Raw genomic sequence first — 16,554 nt, 5'->3', positions numbered from 1 at the left:
AACATTCGACTGAACATTCCGTGCACCATATAAAAAACTCGAGTCAATCGTAACATGAAAAAGTATTTTGTGGCGTTCCACTCAATAGTTGGGCCAAGTAGATCAATAGAGGATCAACGGCGAACTATTTTGAAAAGTGTAAAAACCCTTAAAAGAAATAAAGAGACGTCTTTGAATTATGAATAAGAGAATAAGCACAAATAATGACATTATTTTTTTAGATAAACTTGTTACCATGCAATTCTATTTTATTTTTTTTGGGTCGGAACATATGGTTTGTGTTTCACACATTGCATGTCGCTCGCCCGATAAACATATTTGGTTTTAGGAATTGCGATGTGATCAATTAAAGTGTTGGGTTGGATCTAAATTACACACGAATGGATCATCCGTCGATATGATTACCACAGGGTAGACCTGTTAAATGGGTGGGTCGGGTCGGGTCATAAATGGTCCGACCCAAATTGACCCATTAACCCGTTTATGACCCATTTTATTTGTAATGTAAATATCCCGACCAATACCCGACCCGACCCATATTGCTAAAACACTTCTATATCTAACTCAATATAGGAAAACTTGTTTCTTATGACTTTTTTTAAAAATTATACTACTAAAAACATTTTCATACAATACAAAGTGAACAATTTTTATATATATTTTTTAAATTGAGGTTTTGTTTGTTTCGCAAAATATGCAACATTTTTATAAAATATTTTTCACGAAGTTATTATCCAAGAAAATAAAAAATTTTCTAGTGTTTGGCTGAAACCTAAAAATGAACTAGAAAATATTTTTCGACGTTTGGTATATAAATTCTGATTTGATTTTACTTCATGTATTCATTTTAATAATTTTTATTTTTTTAAAATTCAATTTTTAATAATTTTTTTTTTTATTTTCCTTTATTTTTGGCCCTCAACAGACCACCTGCCACAGGCGAGGATGAGCTCACCATAGGCTGGCGAAGCTTGAGCTCGAGCTTGCCCGAGGCCGGCGAGCTCGACGCTCGCTTGATTGGCGAGGCTGGCGAGCTTGACGCTCGCCAGATTGACGAGGCTGGAGCCTCGCTATAAGCCAACGAGGCAGAGCTCGCCCGATTCCAGCGAGGTCGTTCCTCCCATGTGGCCGGTAGCCGGCCATCGGCCGAAAATAAAGAAAAAAAAAGAAAAAGAAAAAGAATAAAAGAGAACAAAATAAATATAAAAAAAATTTCGATTTAAAAAAATATTTTTATAAAAAAGAGTGAGCCTAATGGGTGGGTTGGAAATGAGTTCCACACTCAATCCATAAATATTTATTTATGATAGGCTTAAAACTTTAAAATCTATTTAAAATAGGTTCTGCAAAATTGTATTGACTCATTTATAATTTATTTATTTTTTAAATGGGCCATATATGAATTTTAAGATCCATTTAACAGGTCTACCGTAGGTAGACAAGAATCTTTTTACCCCGCTAAAAAGATAACAATGTAAAAAAAAAAAAAACAAAAAGATTCTGGAAAAAGGCGCTCCTCCTTTACACAAAGCGAGAAAGCACGAGAGAAAAGCTGCAGCGACGGTCGGAGCCACCTGCGTTCACGTCACAGCCAACCAGAACTCGCCACGTCACGACGTGTCGCCAGCCTCTCCTTTCCCTCCAAAAACCCCCTATGGCCAAACCCCCTGAACGCTAGGGTTTTTCCATCTCCGAGCTCGAACTTGCCTAAAGTACCAACGTCGAGAGCACCTGCAAATCGTCTCCTCCGTCTCCGTTTCTCCGCGGAATCACATGTAGCGATCGCTCATCGGTGCGCAGGTACGGTTTCACTTCGCAATGCCGCGGTCGATCCCGACGACGGCGACGGCGATCGGTCCGCCGTGGCTGTGGCTGTGGCTGCTGCTGCTGCTGACGGCGGCGGCGGCGGTGGAGCGTGCGTCTTCGTACGTCAGCTCGGGGCCTCACCTCGCCGACGTGAACATCCTCTTGCCTCCGAGGATGACGCATCCCGTGGAGTACAGGCTGCAGGGGAGCGACGGTTGCTTCAAATGGTGAGTGCATTTCGCGTTCGCTAATCACTGCTTCTTGTCGGTCCGTTGGTTTATTTAGCTCTGTTTTAGCTCAGTGTAGTTCTGACGGTGTACCAGCCAAGTTCCAAGGTCTATGCGCGGAAGAAAACAGTAATGTGGTAGCATGTTTCTTTCAATTTATCCATCATTTGCAGTTTTCGCGAATATGGGTTTTCAATGGAATTTCCATTTGTTGATTGAGGAAGAAACGGGTGCTTCTGTGTCTGTCCGCACTGCAATAGCAAACCGCACTGGAAGTTAAGAGCATACAGTTTGTATCACCTTACCGACTGCACAGGCCTTGCTAGCAAAATACTCTCGAGCCCTCGGATTGCTAGCTCGAGACTGTAAATTGGCTTGACTTGGCATTTAGTTTCTGCAGATATGTTGACAGAAAGTGTAGCCTCTTGGCTTCTGTTAAGTAGCTCTCATGTTGTCGATTTACCTTTTAATTGTATTAGCTCATTGGAGGACTAGGGAGGCAAGGGGAGAGAATAACGCAATTAAGAAAAGAGACTGGTGAGCATTGCAACTGTGGAGCAACTTGTCATGCCTATTTAGGGATGATGCTAAGGGGAGTAGATTAACTTTGATTCTGGAATATTTGCGAGTCCTATAATGTTCGAATTATGTGCAAGTGACAAATCACATGTTACGTGATTGGACAAATGGTGATTTTTCTGCTATTAATTCTTTCCAGAATTAAATAGGAGTTACTCACTGTTGAAAATTGTCAAAGAAGACGCTAAACATTGCATCCTTCTACAGGACATGGGATCATCATGATATTTTATCCGTTCTGCCCGAATATAACACGAGCAATCGCTGCTCGATCAGTGCACGGATAAGGTCAATTGCGCCGTACAATGGTCGAAAGGAGACTGCCATATATGCCACCGATATTCACACGGGGATTGTAATTCGATGCAAAGTTTTCATAGACATTTTCTCCAGAATCCAGATATTTCATAATTCTATCAAACTTGACTTGGATGGCCTGGCCACTCTTCGTGTTCGTGCTTTCGACAGTGAAGGTATTGGAAGTTTTAATTGTATCCACTCATGCTTCACTAAGAAGGTCCTTTATAAGATCAATAATTTCAGAAAATTAATATCTTATTCTCTACATTTTTTTGTTGACTAGTACATGGTTACATTTTGCTGCCTAAATCCTGGGAATCATATTTTAATTAATACCCTCACTAGTTTTGTTTTTATTAGTGTTTTGTCCATCCGTGTTTGCTTGGTTATTTAGTATGATTGAGAACCTTAGAGTTCTTGGAAGTAATAACTTATATGTTTCTCTTTGTAGTTTCATTTCTGTTCAATTAAACTTGCTCTTGGTTACAAGTGACTGCGAAGAATCATTGCATGCAAAGGCATGCACATTTTTTATTAGTGAGCATGCGAAGTTGTGAGGCTAATTTGACTAGATGGTATTGTTGATGCATTCTATATGCTCAGCCTAAATATTTAATAGAAGCTTGGTACTTATTCTGTGTCGAATCTGTTTTATCCCCCTTTTTAGTGACAGTATTGTAATTTGAATTATTTTCCTGCATAAAGAGGACTTGGAGCTCCAAAGTATTTTCAATTTACCTTCAACTTCTTTGATTTACTTATTTTGAAAGTAGTTTTGTTCGGAGATTAGGAAACCCACTAGTGGGGTTCTGGCTGTTCCTTTATAGAGAGGTGAGAAAGAGTATTCTTACAATAGGTGACTTCGAAATTATCTTGATGACCACTGACCTGCAGTTGTGGATGTGTCTCACTTAACCAGTGTTCACGGTTTCGAAATGGAGAGAGAGAGAGAGAGAGAGAGAGAGAGAGAGAGAGAGAGAGAGAGAGAGAGAGAGAGAGAGAGGTTCTGCCTTTTTGTAGCACGGTAGAGAAGGGGCAGCAAAGTAATTGTGCGTTATGAGTAATGGAGAGTTTACCACTTTTAGTTCGAGGATGCAATGCCCATACTGCATGTTTTCAACAGTAATTTTCTACATTTATTTTCTCAACTAGAGTTTTAGGTGCCTGGATCTGTGTATTTGAGGGCGCAGTTATGTGTGGATAGATTGGTAGATAATGCATGCACGATCTCATTGCTTTTTGTACTCCCAATCTAAAGTTGTTTCACTTTTGCAGAGAATGTCTTTTCATCCCTAGTGGGTTTACAATTCATGTGGCTGCTGACACCTGAAACCAACGGATTCCCTCATCACCTTATTCATGTCCCTTTGAAAGATTCTCCACTGAGTGACTGTGGTGGAATGTGTGGTGACTTAGATATCCAGATAAAACTCGAAGATAACGTAAGATATCTACTTGTTGACAGGAGACTGATTCATGTGACTGCATGCGAAGTTTCGCACCTAATGTATCTCTATGAAATCTGCAGGGGGTGTTTGCGGACTTTTTTGTGGTAAAAGGAGTTGGGATTGGCCATGAGATTGTTTCGGTGCATTTGCTTGAACCTGAATTAAAGCACATGGCTGATAAGATTGTTTTAACTGTAGCGGAAGCCATGTCAATCGAACCTCCTTCACCTGTTTATGTTCTAGTTGGTGCTTCTGTTCATTACATTCTGAAAATTGTCCGTGGAAATTCTCCTCAAGGTTGTCCTACTATTAATTGTTATTTCCTATTATCTACTGTCATGTCCGAAATGAATCACCAGATATTTTTTCCGCATAATACATTACTGTATATGCCAACTTTTGTCTATAAGAAAGGTTTTACAGACAATTGCACCAACATGATGCCAACTTGTAAAAGATTAATTGAATGGTATCTGCAAAATCTAAGATTTCATGCATTTTTAAAACTGAGAGTATCACTATCTTATCTGTATATGAGGAAAAAGGTTGCTCTTGATTAAGATTCTCCCATCTCTTTCTCTTTGATGAGATTTCGCAGAAGTCAAGAACACTGTATTTGCTCTTTTCCTTTATAACCCTAGTGTGACCGAAGAGATACATATAAGTGGACTAGCTTGATGTTAAGCTTGTCTTCGAGCATTGCGATCGACTGTCTCAGCTTCTTGTTGCATAGAGAACTCGTATTGATTGATATCCTCCTTTTCCCGGTGGTTATAAGTAGTTAACATAACTCACTGAGTAGCTTTTCCTGCAAAGACGCTGCTTTTTTATGTTTTTATTCTAACAAAATAATTTACCGGTAAAATTCTGTAGGCTTTTAATCAATCTGTCCTTGTAAATTGCATGGTTAGATAATATTGGAAATGTTGGGTATCTATCCTTGGTCAATTTCCTTCCAGTGATACCTTCCTCGGATGTTTTTAAGTCGTGAAACTTTGCTAAGAATTTAGATGTTGTCTGACTCACAATCTCGCATGTCTGTAGCAAATAGATTCCAAGTCGACTTAAGTCTTTACAACATCAATCCTGACAGACAGATGTAAGCGTCTTAGTGTCCACTGTGAAGCTGGTCAAAGGAGGAATATCGAATTTTTCCATCCTGATAGACTCTACAGTCATATTATCGGTTTACTTTGCATTACTCTGCTTTACCACTGCAACAGTCACCAATAAAACATTTGCCAGGGAGAGCTGTTCTAGAACCCTGAAGGTCTGTGATTCTCAGAAACCTCCACTTAGAGGTGTTGGGCCACTTTTAAGCATGTATCAGTTAGATGATTGGTACTGCCTCCTACTATGTCATCTGAAATACTTAATATATTCTCAGCCTCCATTCGTATTTTGGAATGAGATACGTAATGGCATGGGGCTTTTGCACAGGCTCCTAAGACTGTCTTTGATTTGTAGTGTCTTTGTCACTGTCTTGGATTTATAGTGTCTTTTTCACTTTTGGCATGTTGTGTAGATTAAACAAATAGAGAAGCGTCCTCGAAGCTCATTTTGTGGTCTTCTATTTCTTTCCCTGACAAATTTCATCTACCATTTTCATTATTTAAATTAGATACGGTGGTTTGTTAGGAGCATTTTTTTGTTTGCATTAAGTAGAAAATTAACGCCATTCTCTTCTGGTCTCACCACATTATAATTGTTTTATATTTATTTTTTATTGCAGTGGTATCTTTACCATCTCCTCACTACCGGTGGTCAACCCTAAATTCTACGGTCGCTCATGTGGACCCTATAATGGGCGTAGCTCATGCAAAAAATTTGGGGATCTCAACTGTCATTGTCGAGGATACAAGGGTTGCTGGACACATGCAAGGGTCATCACTTAATGTAGTCGTACCTGACTCCATAGTTTTGTACATATTACCTTTGTCTAATAATTGGGAACCTATAGAAGGTATTGAGGCTATTCCATCTGTCACACGATGGTATATAGTTGCTGGCCATCAATATGTAGTTCATATAAAGGTTTTGTCACAAGGACCTGGCTCACAAGAAGTTTACATCACAGAGGTAGGTAGCGCAGTTTTTCCTTAACTCTTGTTGTTTCTAAACATTATTGAGGTGTTTGTGCTTTGCCTAAGTGTTGATTTAGTCTAAGAAAAACTAAGTAGTCAACCTTCATTTCATATTTTGATTTTGTACATATATTTGGGCTCTGTAAGTGTTTTTGTGATGAGTCCTTTTTACTTTGTCGCAATCATTTTGTGTTCTCTGTGTTGGTGTGCTATTTGCTGGATATTTGGCTTTGTATTAGATTACTCCATCACATTTGAATTCTAATCCATATTGATATCCCTACGGAGAAAAGAGAAAGGAAAGAAGAGGGATTGAGATTGGCATCTGATGACCATTTTTTTTCCCGCTGTGCTATACACATTTTTATTCTTCCTTTTCTTTTGTGTTAATACTTTGCAGATTCTATTGGTTCTTTAATGGTGTTGTAGTTGTTCGATATATTGTGGTTTTGGTCTTGGGTTGATGAAAACGTTGTTCTTTCTGTGTAGAGTGACGATCTCAATTTGTATGACCACCACTCTGAGAACTGGGAAATATCTTTGGTGTCAGATGATATTATGGTGGAACGTGGTTGGCGAAATTCTAGAATCCTAAAAGCTGCTACTCCTGGACTGGGAAAGCTGACAGCTTCTTTAGCTTACTCTGGCGGGAGTCCTGGATCAAAGGAGGTCTCTGTCATTTAAACTAATCCAGAAACATCTCCTTTCTATGATATGTGCACTTTTATGTTCCAAAGAAGAAAGAGGAGAAGCTTTCTCATTTCAGGAACTTATTATAAATTAACAGTATTTACAAGGCTGAATTTGTTATTAGAAGAAAGAGGTAGCCCGATTTTATTGGTTTCGTCTTTCGTAGGTTCTCAAAATTGTGCAAGAAGTCATGGTCTGTGATAAAGTGACGATTATTCTGGACAAAAGAAGTGCTACCTCTGATGGTATTATGCTTCCCTGGGCCCCCGCCATTTATCAGGAAGTGCAGTTAAAGGCTGTAGGAGGTTTGAAGTTTCCTACCTGTTCTATTTCCTGGACTTTAATTAGGTGTGTCTGTTCTTGATGAACTAAGTTGACATTTATAGGTTGTGCAAAGGTGGTCACTGACTTCAAATGGTTTTCTTCGGACACGACCATTTTGTCTGTATCCACCTCTGGGGTTGTCCAGGCAAAGAAGCCAGGGAAATCAAGCATCAAAGTACTATCGGTTTATGATTCGTTCAATTATGATGAGGTATAATACTTAGTCTAATTGATTTGTCCCTTATTGTAATAAATCTCCCAATTTGGTGCCAAATAGTCCCTACTTTTTATTTCTGCATTTACATTGCTCGATGTCCGTCTTCTAGTATGGTGATTCTTACATTCATTATAGCATTCATAAAGACAGTTTTTAAATGATCTGGGAGTAATCTGTAGGGTACATGCTGAAGCTACACATTCTCATGGCTGAAATAGATTCCACAATTGCTACAACTAAAATTCTAAAGAAAAACTGCCTGACTAGACCTGTTGCATATTAGAAACCATGAATCCCTACAGGAAAGTTGACTTTCTTACTCATGCATGGTGTTTCTCTACCATTCATGTGTCCTGGTTTCGTTTATATCATGACCATGAACAAAGCCATGCGACTCGCGTTGTCTTTACCATGACCACGAACAAAGACAGTGCGACTCGTGTTGTCTGTAAAGATTGGTATTTAGACTGGTCAGTTCAACTGGTTGGACCAATAACTGGTTTGAAGTCTTGTCTGGCTCAGCGATCAAACTGCAAGTGATAACAAACCGGATTGAACTGGCATCAACCTGCTTCAACCTATTTTTTGGAAAGAGTGGGTAAGGTATGTACCTGCTGTTTTGAACCCGGTATCAAATTGTCCTTGGCCACAAGTTTCTCAGACTCTGACCCGTCCATCATTCTTGGTTATGGTACAGACAAGGATGTTATTATAGTCGGAGGAAGAAGTGTTAGATGAATGAATCTATAATTTGATGATTCTGACATGGTTCGAAATTGGGATATGTAGCCCTGGTGAGCATGCTTTGTATGCCCTCAATCACCAGGGGCCAAGCTTTTGCTTAAACCCCAAGTTCTTGCTTGAATCCTAAGTTCAGAATAACTATAGTTAACACTTTGAAGTTTGCACTGGACAAAATACTGGTGACTTGATCTAACAATTCTAGCATTTTGAAGTTTCACTCTAGACATGATCTCAATGCTATCTTAGTAGGCATTTCCTCATTGTATGTCCTTCTACAGGTGATTGTTGAAGTTTCTACCCCGGCTGCTATGGTTATGCTGCCGAACTTCCCTGTAGAGACTGTTGTGGGATCATACCTTAAAGCTGCAGTGACCTTGAAAGTGTCAACTGGTGATGCTAATTATCCCAGTCAGTTTCAATCTTATTTGATCGTTTTCTTATTATACCGCCTTGTTGAAGTTACCTGTCATTTGCAGGTTCACATTTTTATAAATGTGATGCTTTTGATTCCTTCATTAAGTGGAAGGCTGGAAGCGAATCATTCATCATTGTCAATGAGACTGGAGAAACAACTAAGGTCCAGAATATAATAGACGATGATGATGTCAAAGCCATGGTCAATGGTCCACCATGTTCCTGGACCTATGTTTATGCTGCTGGTTCAGGTCAAACTATGCTGCATGCTGCGCTGCCGAAAGAGTATCACCATTTCGATCCTTTCTCACATGGAACTACTGCTTTGAAAGCTTCTTCACGTATAGCGGCATTCCCACCCCTTGTTTTGCATCAGATCGGGGATGGAAACCAATTTGGTGGTTACTGGTTTGATTTTGCTCAAGTCGAAGCTGATGGACACTTGGAAAGTTTAGATAAAATATATCTTGTCCCTGGAACATATGTCGATGTTATGCTTCTTGGAGGACCTGAAAGATGGGATGGAGATGTCGATTTCATTGAAACTGTTGAGTGCTTGGATAAAGAACCTGCTAATTTGAAAGATCAAAATCTTGTTCAGCAGCTTCCTAGAAGTTATAGGAGTTTGTACAGAGTCTCATGCCAACTGTTAGGAACTTTTGTGAGTATCTGCATTTTTTCCTGGCTTTACGTTGTGGTTGTTTGACTTTAGACAATCACAATCCTTCTAGGAGAGGACCAATAGATTAATAAAACAAAGAGGCCTTGAAATTGAATAAACTGAACTGGACAAGAGATTTCGGGTTGAATTGATTTTGGTCAGGATTGGTTGCATGAAGTGAGGTTTCAAAATGGGTTCCTGGCGTTGACCAAAAACCTGAAACGATCTAAAACCTAATTATGCTCGTGTCTAAAATTCCATTATTCTTTCTTCACTTTAAATTATATTTGTAGTCGACGATCAATATCTAATTTAAATTTGTAAATGATGTTGCAAAACAATGCTTTAAGAAAAGGCTGCAAAGCAAAGCTGACAACACAACTTTTTTATGTTCGATGTGATTATTTCTCTGGTTTTGTTCAAGCAACGATATTCACATACGGGTTGCTCTGGACCTTTTAGCAAAACCAAAATAGCCTGGCCTATTGGCACCCCCAGATTTATCTTCTAAATAGTCCTCTTTGAACTCAGGATCTTGTCTTCAAACGTCGTAATTTAGTTGGTGATGACCATCCTTTACCAGCAATTGGAGAAGCATCTTTGTCAGTCATGTGTTCGTTTCCTTCCTCTATTGTGTTAATGGCAGATGAACCTGGTACGCATTAGCCTTTCAATTCACCTGTTGGTATGGATGTCTTGAGAAGTCCCTGAACATTCCATTTTCCACATTACAGCTAATCTGAAAGGTGCTATATTAACTGCTAGTCAAGCAGAACACACTCCAGAAAGAGTTCGTGCGACTCCTATTACCGTGGCAAATGGACGCACTATTCGCGTAGCTGCAGTCAGTATTGCTAGCTCTGGAGAAGTTTTTGCAAACTCATCTTCTCTTGGATTGAGGTGGGAATTGAGTAACTGTGACGAGCTGGCATATTGGTATGACAATGATGACGTGGAGAGGGCTCAGTCTGGCTGGGAACGCTTTTTGGTCTTGCGGAATGGATCAGGACTGGTACTGTTTGAACCCTTACATCCATCTTTCGGTTTATTCACAATATAGGCTTAACCTTGAATTTTGGCTTTTCAATCAGCAAATACGGTACACCGATTGCTGCTGTATTTCTTGTTCCCTTAAGGTTTTAGGTTCAGTATATCCTATTTTTGCAGAAATTGTCGGTCTAATTTTGGAATCAGGTTAGGCTTGTGCTCATGCATGGCTCTTTCTTTGATCTTTTCGCTGAATTATACCAGTAAAATATGTTTTTTGCGGGGACATACACTTACTATGATTTTTTGCATTGTCCTTACATTTGAAACCTGCAACAGATTGTAGTATATATATTTATGAGAATGATCTCCCTTTTATATGCGTATTACATTTGGGTGTGTTCCTGAGATTCAAATATATTGATTGTCAGTGCATTGTTCGAGCTACTGTAGTCGGATCTGATCAAATTGTGAATTCTGATTATCTTGGATCTGAAAGTTCTCGAGAAGTGCTCACAGATGCTATACGCTTACAGGTAAGCTCTTTGAATAATCTGAGCGCTCAAGGGGATACTAAAGTTGTTGCATTTATGTCACCGTTGCCTTTGTTTTTTGCTTTCAGAATCACCTGTAATCTGACCATACAAAATTTTTGTTCTGCATTCATTAAAACATGCAGCTTGTATCAACTTTGCGAGTTGACCCGGCTTACAGCTTGCTATTTTTCAACCCTCGTGCTAAGGTAAGCTAATGACTGCAGATTGTCCCTACTACATTCCACTTCCTGTTTTAAGTGGATCAACAGTCTTGAGTTATTTGAAGATGAAAGGTGTATGTCATGCATCTGTGGATTTTGGATATGTGAAGCATCATGTCCTAAGGAGGCAACCTTGTTAGGCAATAAGTTTAATGAGATCCATGAAAACTCCAACAACTACAAAATGTGGTCAGAAATAAACAAAAGGCACCTGTTCATTCTGTATGTGGATCAATGCTCTTAGCCAAATCTATCTTCCTGGATCCAGGCCCACTAATGCTCTGCCATACCTGGAAAATTGAATGGAGGCTTTAATAGCAAACATGTATTTATCGATAGGGTTATCTGCACGGTTCCCTTTCCTGATAATTTTTGGGCAGTAGCCTCCAACCTTTCGATTTTTTTGGAAATGCCACTTTACATTCATTTTTCTATCAAACTGTAGTGCTGTGTATGATCAATATATGCATCATCTTCAGACGAGCTGCTCCTAGTGCTGAGAGAAATTAAAAAATTCTAAAACCAAATCCTCAGAACTTCAGTTAAGCAAACAAAATGTGTCGTTTAGCATTTGCTTTAATTGATTCAAGCTATCATGTTGTCACTGTGTGTCAACTCAATTAAGCTTGTGAATATCTGTTCATGGTACAATGGATTGGCAATAACTCGAGATGATAATATGAGGGTTGAATGGCCTTCATCATAACATTGAGAGTATAGTCGCTGCATTTTGGGGCTATGCAAGTGAAATTGAAAATTGTGGTTTTATGCAAATATAAATTTAGGACATCGATTTTTTAACTTAGTCATTGTAAACCAAAAAAAAAAAGTACAGAAAAAAGTACATATGAATTTATATTTTGGATATATTAACTGCATATATAATTGAGCTCACTAATTATGTCCTATGATGTTAAAACAAAACAGCGAGCATTTAGACTTTCTTTACATGTCATGTCATTTCATGTTTTTCATTTTACATTCATTTTAAAGCAATCTCTCTCTCTCTCTCTCTCTCTCTCTCTCTCTCTCTATCTATCTATCATCTATCTATTGTATTGTTTGGGTTCTGTGTTTCCTTTCTATATATTTTAGTACAAATAAAATACTGGTACATTGACAATTGCATGATAAATGAAGAGTAACGTACAAAAAGAATTCTAGAATGCACCATGGCTCACAAGCTTGTACAACGGCATAGTCAACTCCAAAATCTGATATTTTCTTTGGCCTACGTCTAGTCAAGGTCTATTATGTATCAGTAAATCACTTTTAGTTTTCCAAACTGCCCGTTTGCTTTCTAGGATCCATTATTGAATCTTTTGAATATGTTTGGTCAGTGCCACGCAGTCAAGTCCTGCTTAACACTGAAAATAAATATGGTGAAAGAAGGATTGATTTATTATAACTTGGATGCTGCTTGATGCAACTTGTTTTATCTATAAGATTCAAACAATCTTTCTGTACTTATGGTGCTATTATTTCTATATTGAGGCATCACATGTGACTACACGGTTAATTTATTCCCAGTTAAATCTATCTATAAGTGGAGGCAGCTGCTTTCTGGAATCTTCTGTGAATGATTCTCGAATAGTAGAAGTTATTCACCCACCACCTGGATTGCAATGTTCGCAATTGATGCTGTCTCCTCGAGGACTTGGGATTGCATTAGTCACTGTTAATGATATTGGGCTTACACCACCACTCATGGCATCTGCCACGGTAAAGTTGTTTCTTTGAACCGTTTTCATGACTCATTTGCTGCTAGGAGATTTTCTGAGATTATGGTTGCTTTGTTAATATTTTTAGGATGTTATGTATTGTTTTCTGGAGGCATTTATCAAAATCTATGTTGCTTTGCGTGTGAATGAGCAATTGTCCCGAGGCTATACTTTGCAAGACTTTCTCAAGTTTCTATAACATAGAGCAATATATTTGGCCTTTGGGATTTTGTGAAGACAAAATTAGCTAGTTTGTACCGAGGATTTGAACCATGTAGTAGAGTTGCATCAAGAAGCTCAAGGGAGTATCGAGGAATGTACTCTGTCTAGGACTCCGGACAATTGTGTATGTAAAATTCTAACCTGTTAGCCCAGACAAGAAATAGAGACTTTGAACTCAATTATCTTAAGTTGACACTCGTGAAACTATTGTTGAAGTTCCGATAAATAAAGAACATTATGTAGTCAGAGTCCTGCTTGAGTGCATTATGCTAGCTCTAAGCTGTTCTGGAACTTTTAAGGTTCCGAGCTGTTTCCTCTGATTTGTCTTGGCCTGTCAATCTGTGCCTTTTCTTTTTGAACTTGTTGACTTTTAGAGTTCTTCAAAGCTTTGGAATCATATCTTTTGATCATTTAAGATGGTTCGGGTCATTTTAAGACATGCCACCAGCTATTTAGCTATTGGTATGCCTATGTAGGAGACTCAATTTGTAAGAAGCGCTGCACCGTTTTGTCTCATGTGATTCACTTGGAAAGAACAAAGATTGTTTGATGGTTCAGCTTCTTCTGTTGCTTCTGCATTGTACTCTTTTATTTGGCTTTGGTCTTCTTGTTTTGATTTTGCATAGTCTTGTGTTGTTTTTCTTTTGTTGGTTTGTTTTTGTCTCTTTTTCCTTTTATAGTTTTGTTTACTAGAAACTTTGTTGTTAATAAAATTCTGTGTTATAAAAAAAGGTTCCTCTAATCTGAATATCACATATCTTCCAGGTCCAGGTTGCGGATGTAGACTGGATTAAGATTACTTCAGGAGAAGAAATAAGCCTTATGGTGAGGCTCATTTGAGGACATTCCCTTGAGAATAGTTTGGTATTATATATAAACGTTATTCTTCTGTATACTCAGATAAATTTCATCTGTAATGTTCTTTATGTATCTCACAAAAAGAAGAAATTTCCTATGCAAAATTATCTTCCATCTTTGGGGCTTAATTTGTGAAGACAACTTATCTCAGGAAGGAAGCTCGCTATCTATCGATATAGTTGCGGGGACAAATGATGGAGGCTCCTTTGACCTTTCTCAGGTAAATCATGTACTTACCAAGCTGTATGCCATCTCTTATTTTGGCACAATTCTTGATGCTCAAGACATTAAATTTTCTATACATTCAAAAGGTACATATACGCACACAAATTATTCTCATCCCAGAGTCTGTTTGGGCAAGTATACTTATATTTTGTTCGAAACTTTACTACTACTTGGTGGTGCCCCTATTTCTATCACTGTTCTTCCCACTTAAAAAATGCAATAACTTAAGGTATGGGGATGGTGCAGTATGTTTACATGGATCTTCAAGTGCATATAGAGGATGACATAGTTGAACTTGTGGACGGTAATGATGACTCAAGCAGGGATGATGCTTATAAAGGTCCAAGTTTCATAATTATTGCAGAGAACATTGGAGTCACCACTTTGTATGTAAGTTCCTCTTCTGCATGGTGCAAACACATTTTTTCTTTGTTTATATCAACAGGTTTTCTTCATGTTGAACTTGAAATTTGGGAAGCTTACAAAAAAATTTGAAATCAGGTGAGTGTGAAACAGCAATCAGGACATGAGCTACAAAGTCAACCAATAAAAATAGAAGTCTATGCTCCACCAAGAATTCACCCTTATGAACTTTCTCTTGCACCAGGGGCATCTTATGTGGTATGTATCAGATTATTACTTGCTTGTTCTCTCTTTAATTCGCTTACATCACTTGAAATTGCAAAATATATTCAAGTTATGTAAGACAAGGTGAGAATGAATTTTACAAATATGGGAACTCTGCAAAAGATGTACTTAAAGGCGTGTTTACAAGATCAATTATGGTAAAGCAAGCACCAATAGTGAAATAAGTTGAAACATAATTAGATGTCTGTCCTTAAGTGGCCCCCAAAGTACTCTTTCTTCCCAACCGTGAATTTGATATGATGCATAAAGGCAAAAATATTCAAAAAGCATTGCCGGATTTCATTGAGTTATCCCTTCGCTAGGAAATTTGATTTATCAACAGTATGCAGTTTTAAAATCAAGCAACTTCAGGGTTACATTCAGAGTAGGAAAAATATGAGGCGACCTATGACATTTCACTTTTCTACGCAAGCAACGGCCCATCTCAACATAACCTCCTCCTTCAAGAACATAACCTTTCAAAGAGTAAGGGTATGTTGTATGTTTCATAGTCAATATGATGCAAACTATAGAAGGATATCATATACGGTATGATAAGAGTGGATAAGAAGCAGATCATACGATTCATATCTGCTGTTCAATGGAAGGATTTGCAAGTAGATATCACTTTTGGCAAGCACCCCAATCAGATTTACCATATTTCAACTGTAATAGTAGACTTATTGGGTATTCTGCTGTAAAAGGTAGGTAGTAAAAATGCTTTGTTAAGTGTCCTAGAGCATTTGTTTATCATTACTCTAAAGTAATATTTTTTTTTGGTAAGGACTCTAAAGTAATATTTATACTTGTTATACATAAAAAATAACTAACATGCAATACCATCACAAGATTTTGAAACTTGCAACCTTTCTTCATTTTTCGGAGCTCATTAGATGTGAGTTGTGAAATTCTGATGATGAAGCATTGACCAATGTGGCGTTTAGCCCGGTGGTAGTGAAGAATTGATGCGTGATGGAATCGTGGAGATGAAGCGACTTGCTGGCAGTGTGCTATAGTGGCGATGAAGTAGGAATAGTAGGAGTGCTGGCAGGAGTAGGGGAGGGATGAGGCTGGTAGTTTGAGTTCACATTTCATGTTGTGAATTCGTGTCAAGTAGTGGCATTAATATTTTATTTTTGTCAAACATGCTATATGGAGATATTGTGAATATGTTGATGAATATCTATTTTCATTGACGTGTCAATTCGTGTCAGAATTTGCCTCCCCCGGATGGTGGTGGTTGTGGAGTAATTGATACAAAGTCCAACCTAAAAGCTTAAGCTGATAGATAGTTTGAGACTACATGAATATAAAGAGCATTTAGAACCCTTGTCAAATGATGTGGGACAACAACCCCTCTCACGTGCAAAGCCGGATTACGAGCAGCATGTGGAATTTTGGCTACGCATGTTCACGTGGAATTTTGTTTTTTACCACGCACATTCGCAAAACGGATAGCATTGGCTCTAATACCATGTTAGAAAGTCCAACCTAAAAGCTAAAGTTGATAGGTGAAGGGAGACCACATGAATATAAAGAGCATTTAGGACCCTTGTCAAGCGATGTGGGACGACAGTAATAATTGTGTTGGTGGCAATGGAGGAACTGTTGCTCGAATTCAAGTTATATATATTATAATCCGAGTGTACAACCCCACGTCTTG

General features: G+C 38.4%; 2 protein-coding genes across 3 annotated transcripts in view; one reads left to right on the top strand and one right to left on the bottom strand.

Moving 5' to 3' along the window:
• Window positions 1-16,554, bottom strand: part of LOC115670479 (F-box/LRR-repeat protein 4) — a 69,033-nt gene that overhangs the window by 12,414 nt on the left and 40,065 nt on the right. The window lies entirely within an intron of this gene.
• LOC115670435 (nuclear pore complex protein GP210) overlaps window positions 1,666-16,554 on the top strand; it is a 31,732-nt gene continuing 16,843 nt past the window's right edge. The window contains exons 1-19 of one of the 2 annotated variants that reach the window (XM_056320678.1): window positions 1,666-2,033; window positions 2,820-3,085; window positions 4,188-4,354; window positions 4,441-4,657; window positions 6,093-6,439; window positions 6,934-7,113; window positions 7,301-7,439; window positions 7,521-7,669; window positions 8,698-8,809; window positions 8,896-9,494; window positions 10,026-10,149; window positions 10,229-10,506; window positions 10,913-11,017; window positions 11,161-11,223; window positions 12,769-12,960; window positions 13,947-14,006; window positions 14,191-14,259; window positions 14,511-14,654; window positions 14,766-14,885. In XM_056320678.1, the coding sequence (XP_056176653.1) occupies window positions 1,819-2,033; window positions 2,820-3,085; window positions 4,188-4,354; window positions 4,441-4,657; window positions 6,093-6,439; window positions 6,934-7,113; window positions 7,301-7,439; window positions 7,521-7,669; window positions 8,698-8,809; window positions 8,896-9,494; window positions 10,026-10,149; window positions 10,229-10,506; window positions 10,913-11,017; window positions 11,161-11,223; window positions 12,769-12,960; window positions 13,947-14,006; window positions 14,191-14,259; window positions 14,511-14,654; window positions 14,766-14,885 (3,546 nt within the window). In that variant the 5' untranslated portion in view covers window positions 1,666-1,818. The remainder of the gene's footprint in view (window positions 2,034-2,819; window positions 3,086-4,187; window positions 4,355-4,440; window positions 4,658-6,092; window positions 6,440-6,933; window positions 7,114-7,300; window positions 7,440-7,520; window positions 7,670-8,697; window positions 8,810-8,895; window positions 9,495-10,025; window positions 10,150-10,228; window positions 10,507-10,912; window positions 11,018-11,160; window positions 11,224-12,768; window positions 12,961-13,946; window positions 14,007-14,190; window positions 14,260-14,510; window positions 14,655-14,765; window positions 14,886-16,554) is intronic. The other variant, XM_030591712.2, reaches the window with a different exon arrangement.

Source organism: Syzygium oleosum, unplaced genomic scaffold, assembly GCF_021117445.2.
Source record: "Syzygium oleosum isolate NSW1041296 unplaced genomic scaffold, Sole_v2.1 Sole_v2.20, whole genome shotgun sequence".
Taxonomy (NCBI): domain Eukaryota; kingdom Viridiplantae; phylum Streptophyta; class Magnoliopsida; order Myrtales; family Myrtaceae; genus Syzygium; species Syzygium oleosum.
Note: the sequence above shows the minus strand (reverse complement) of the source record. Positions and strands in the feature narration are given on the sequence as shown.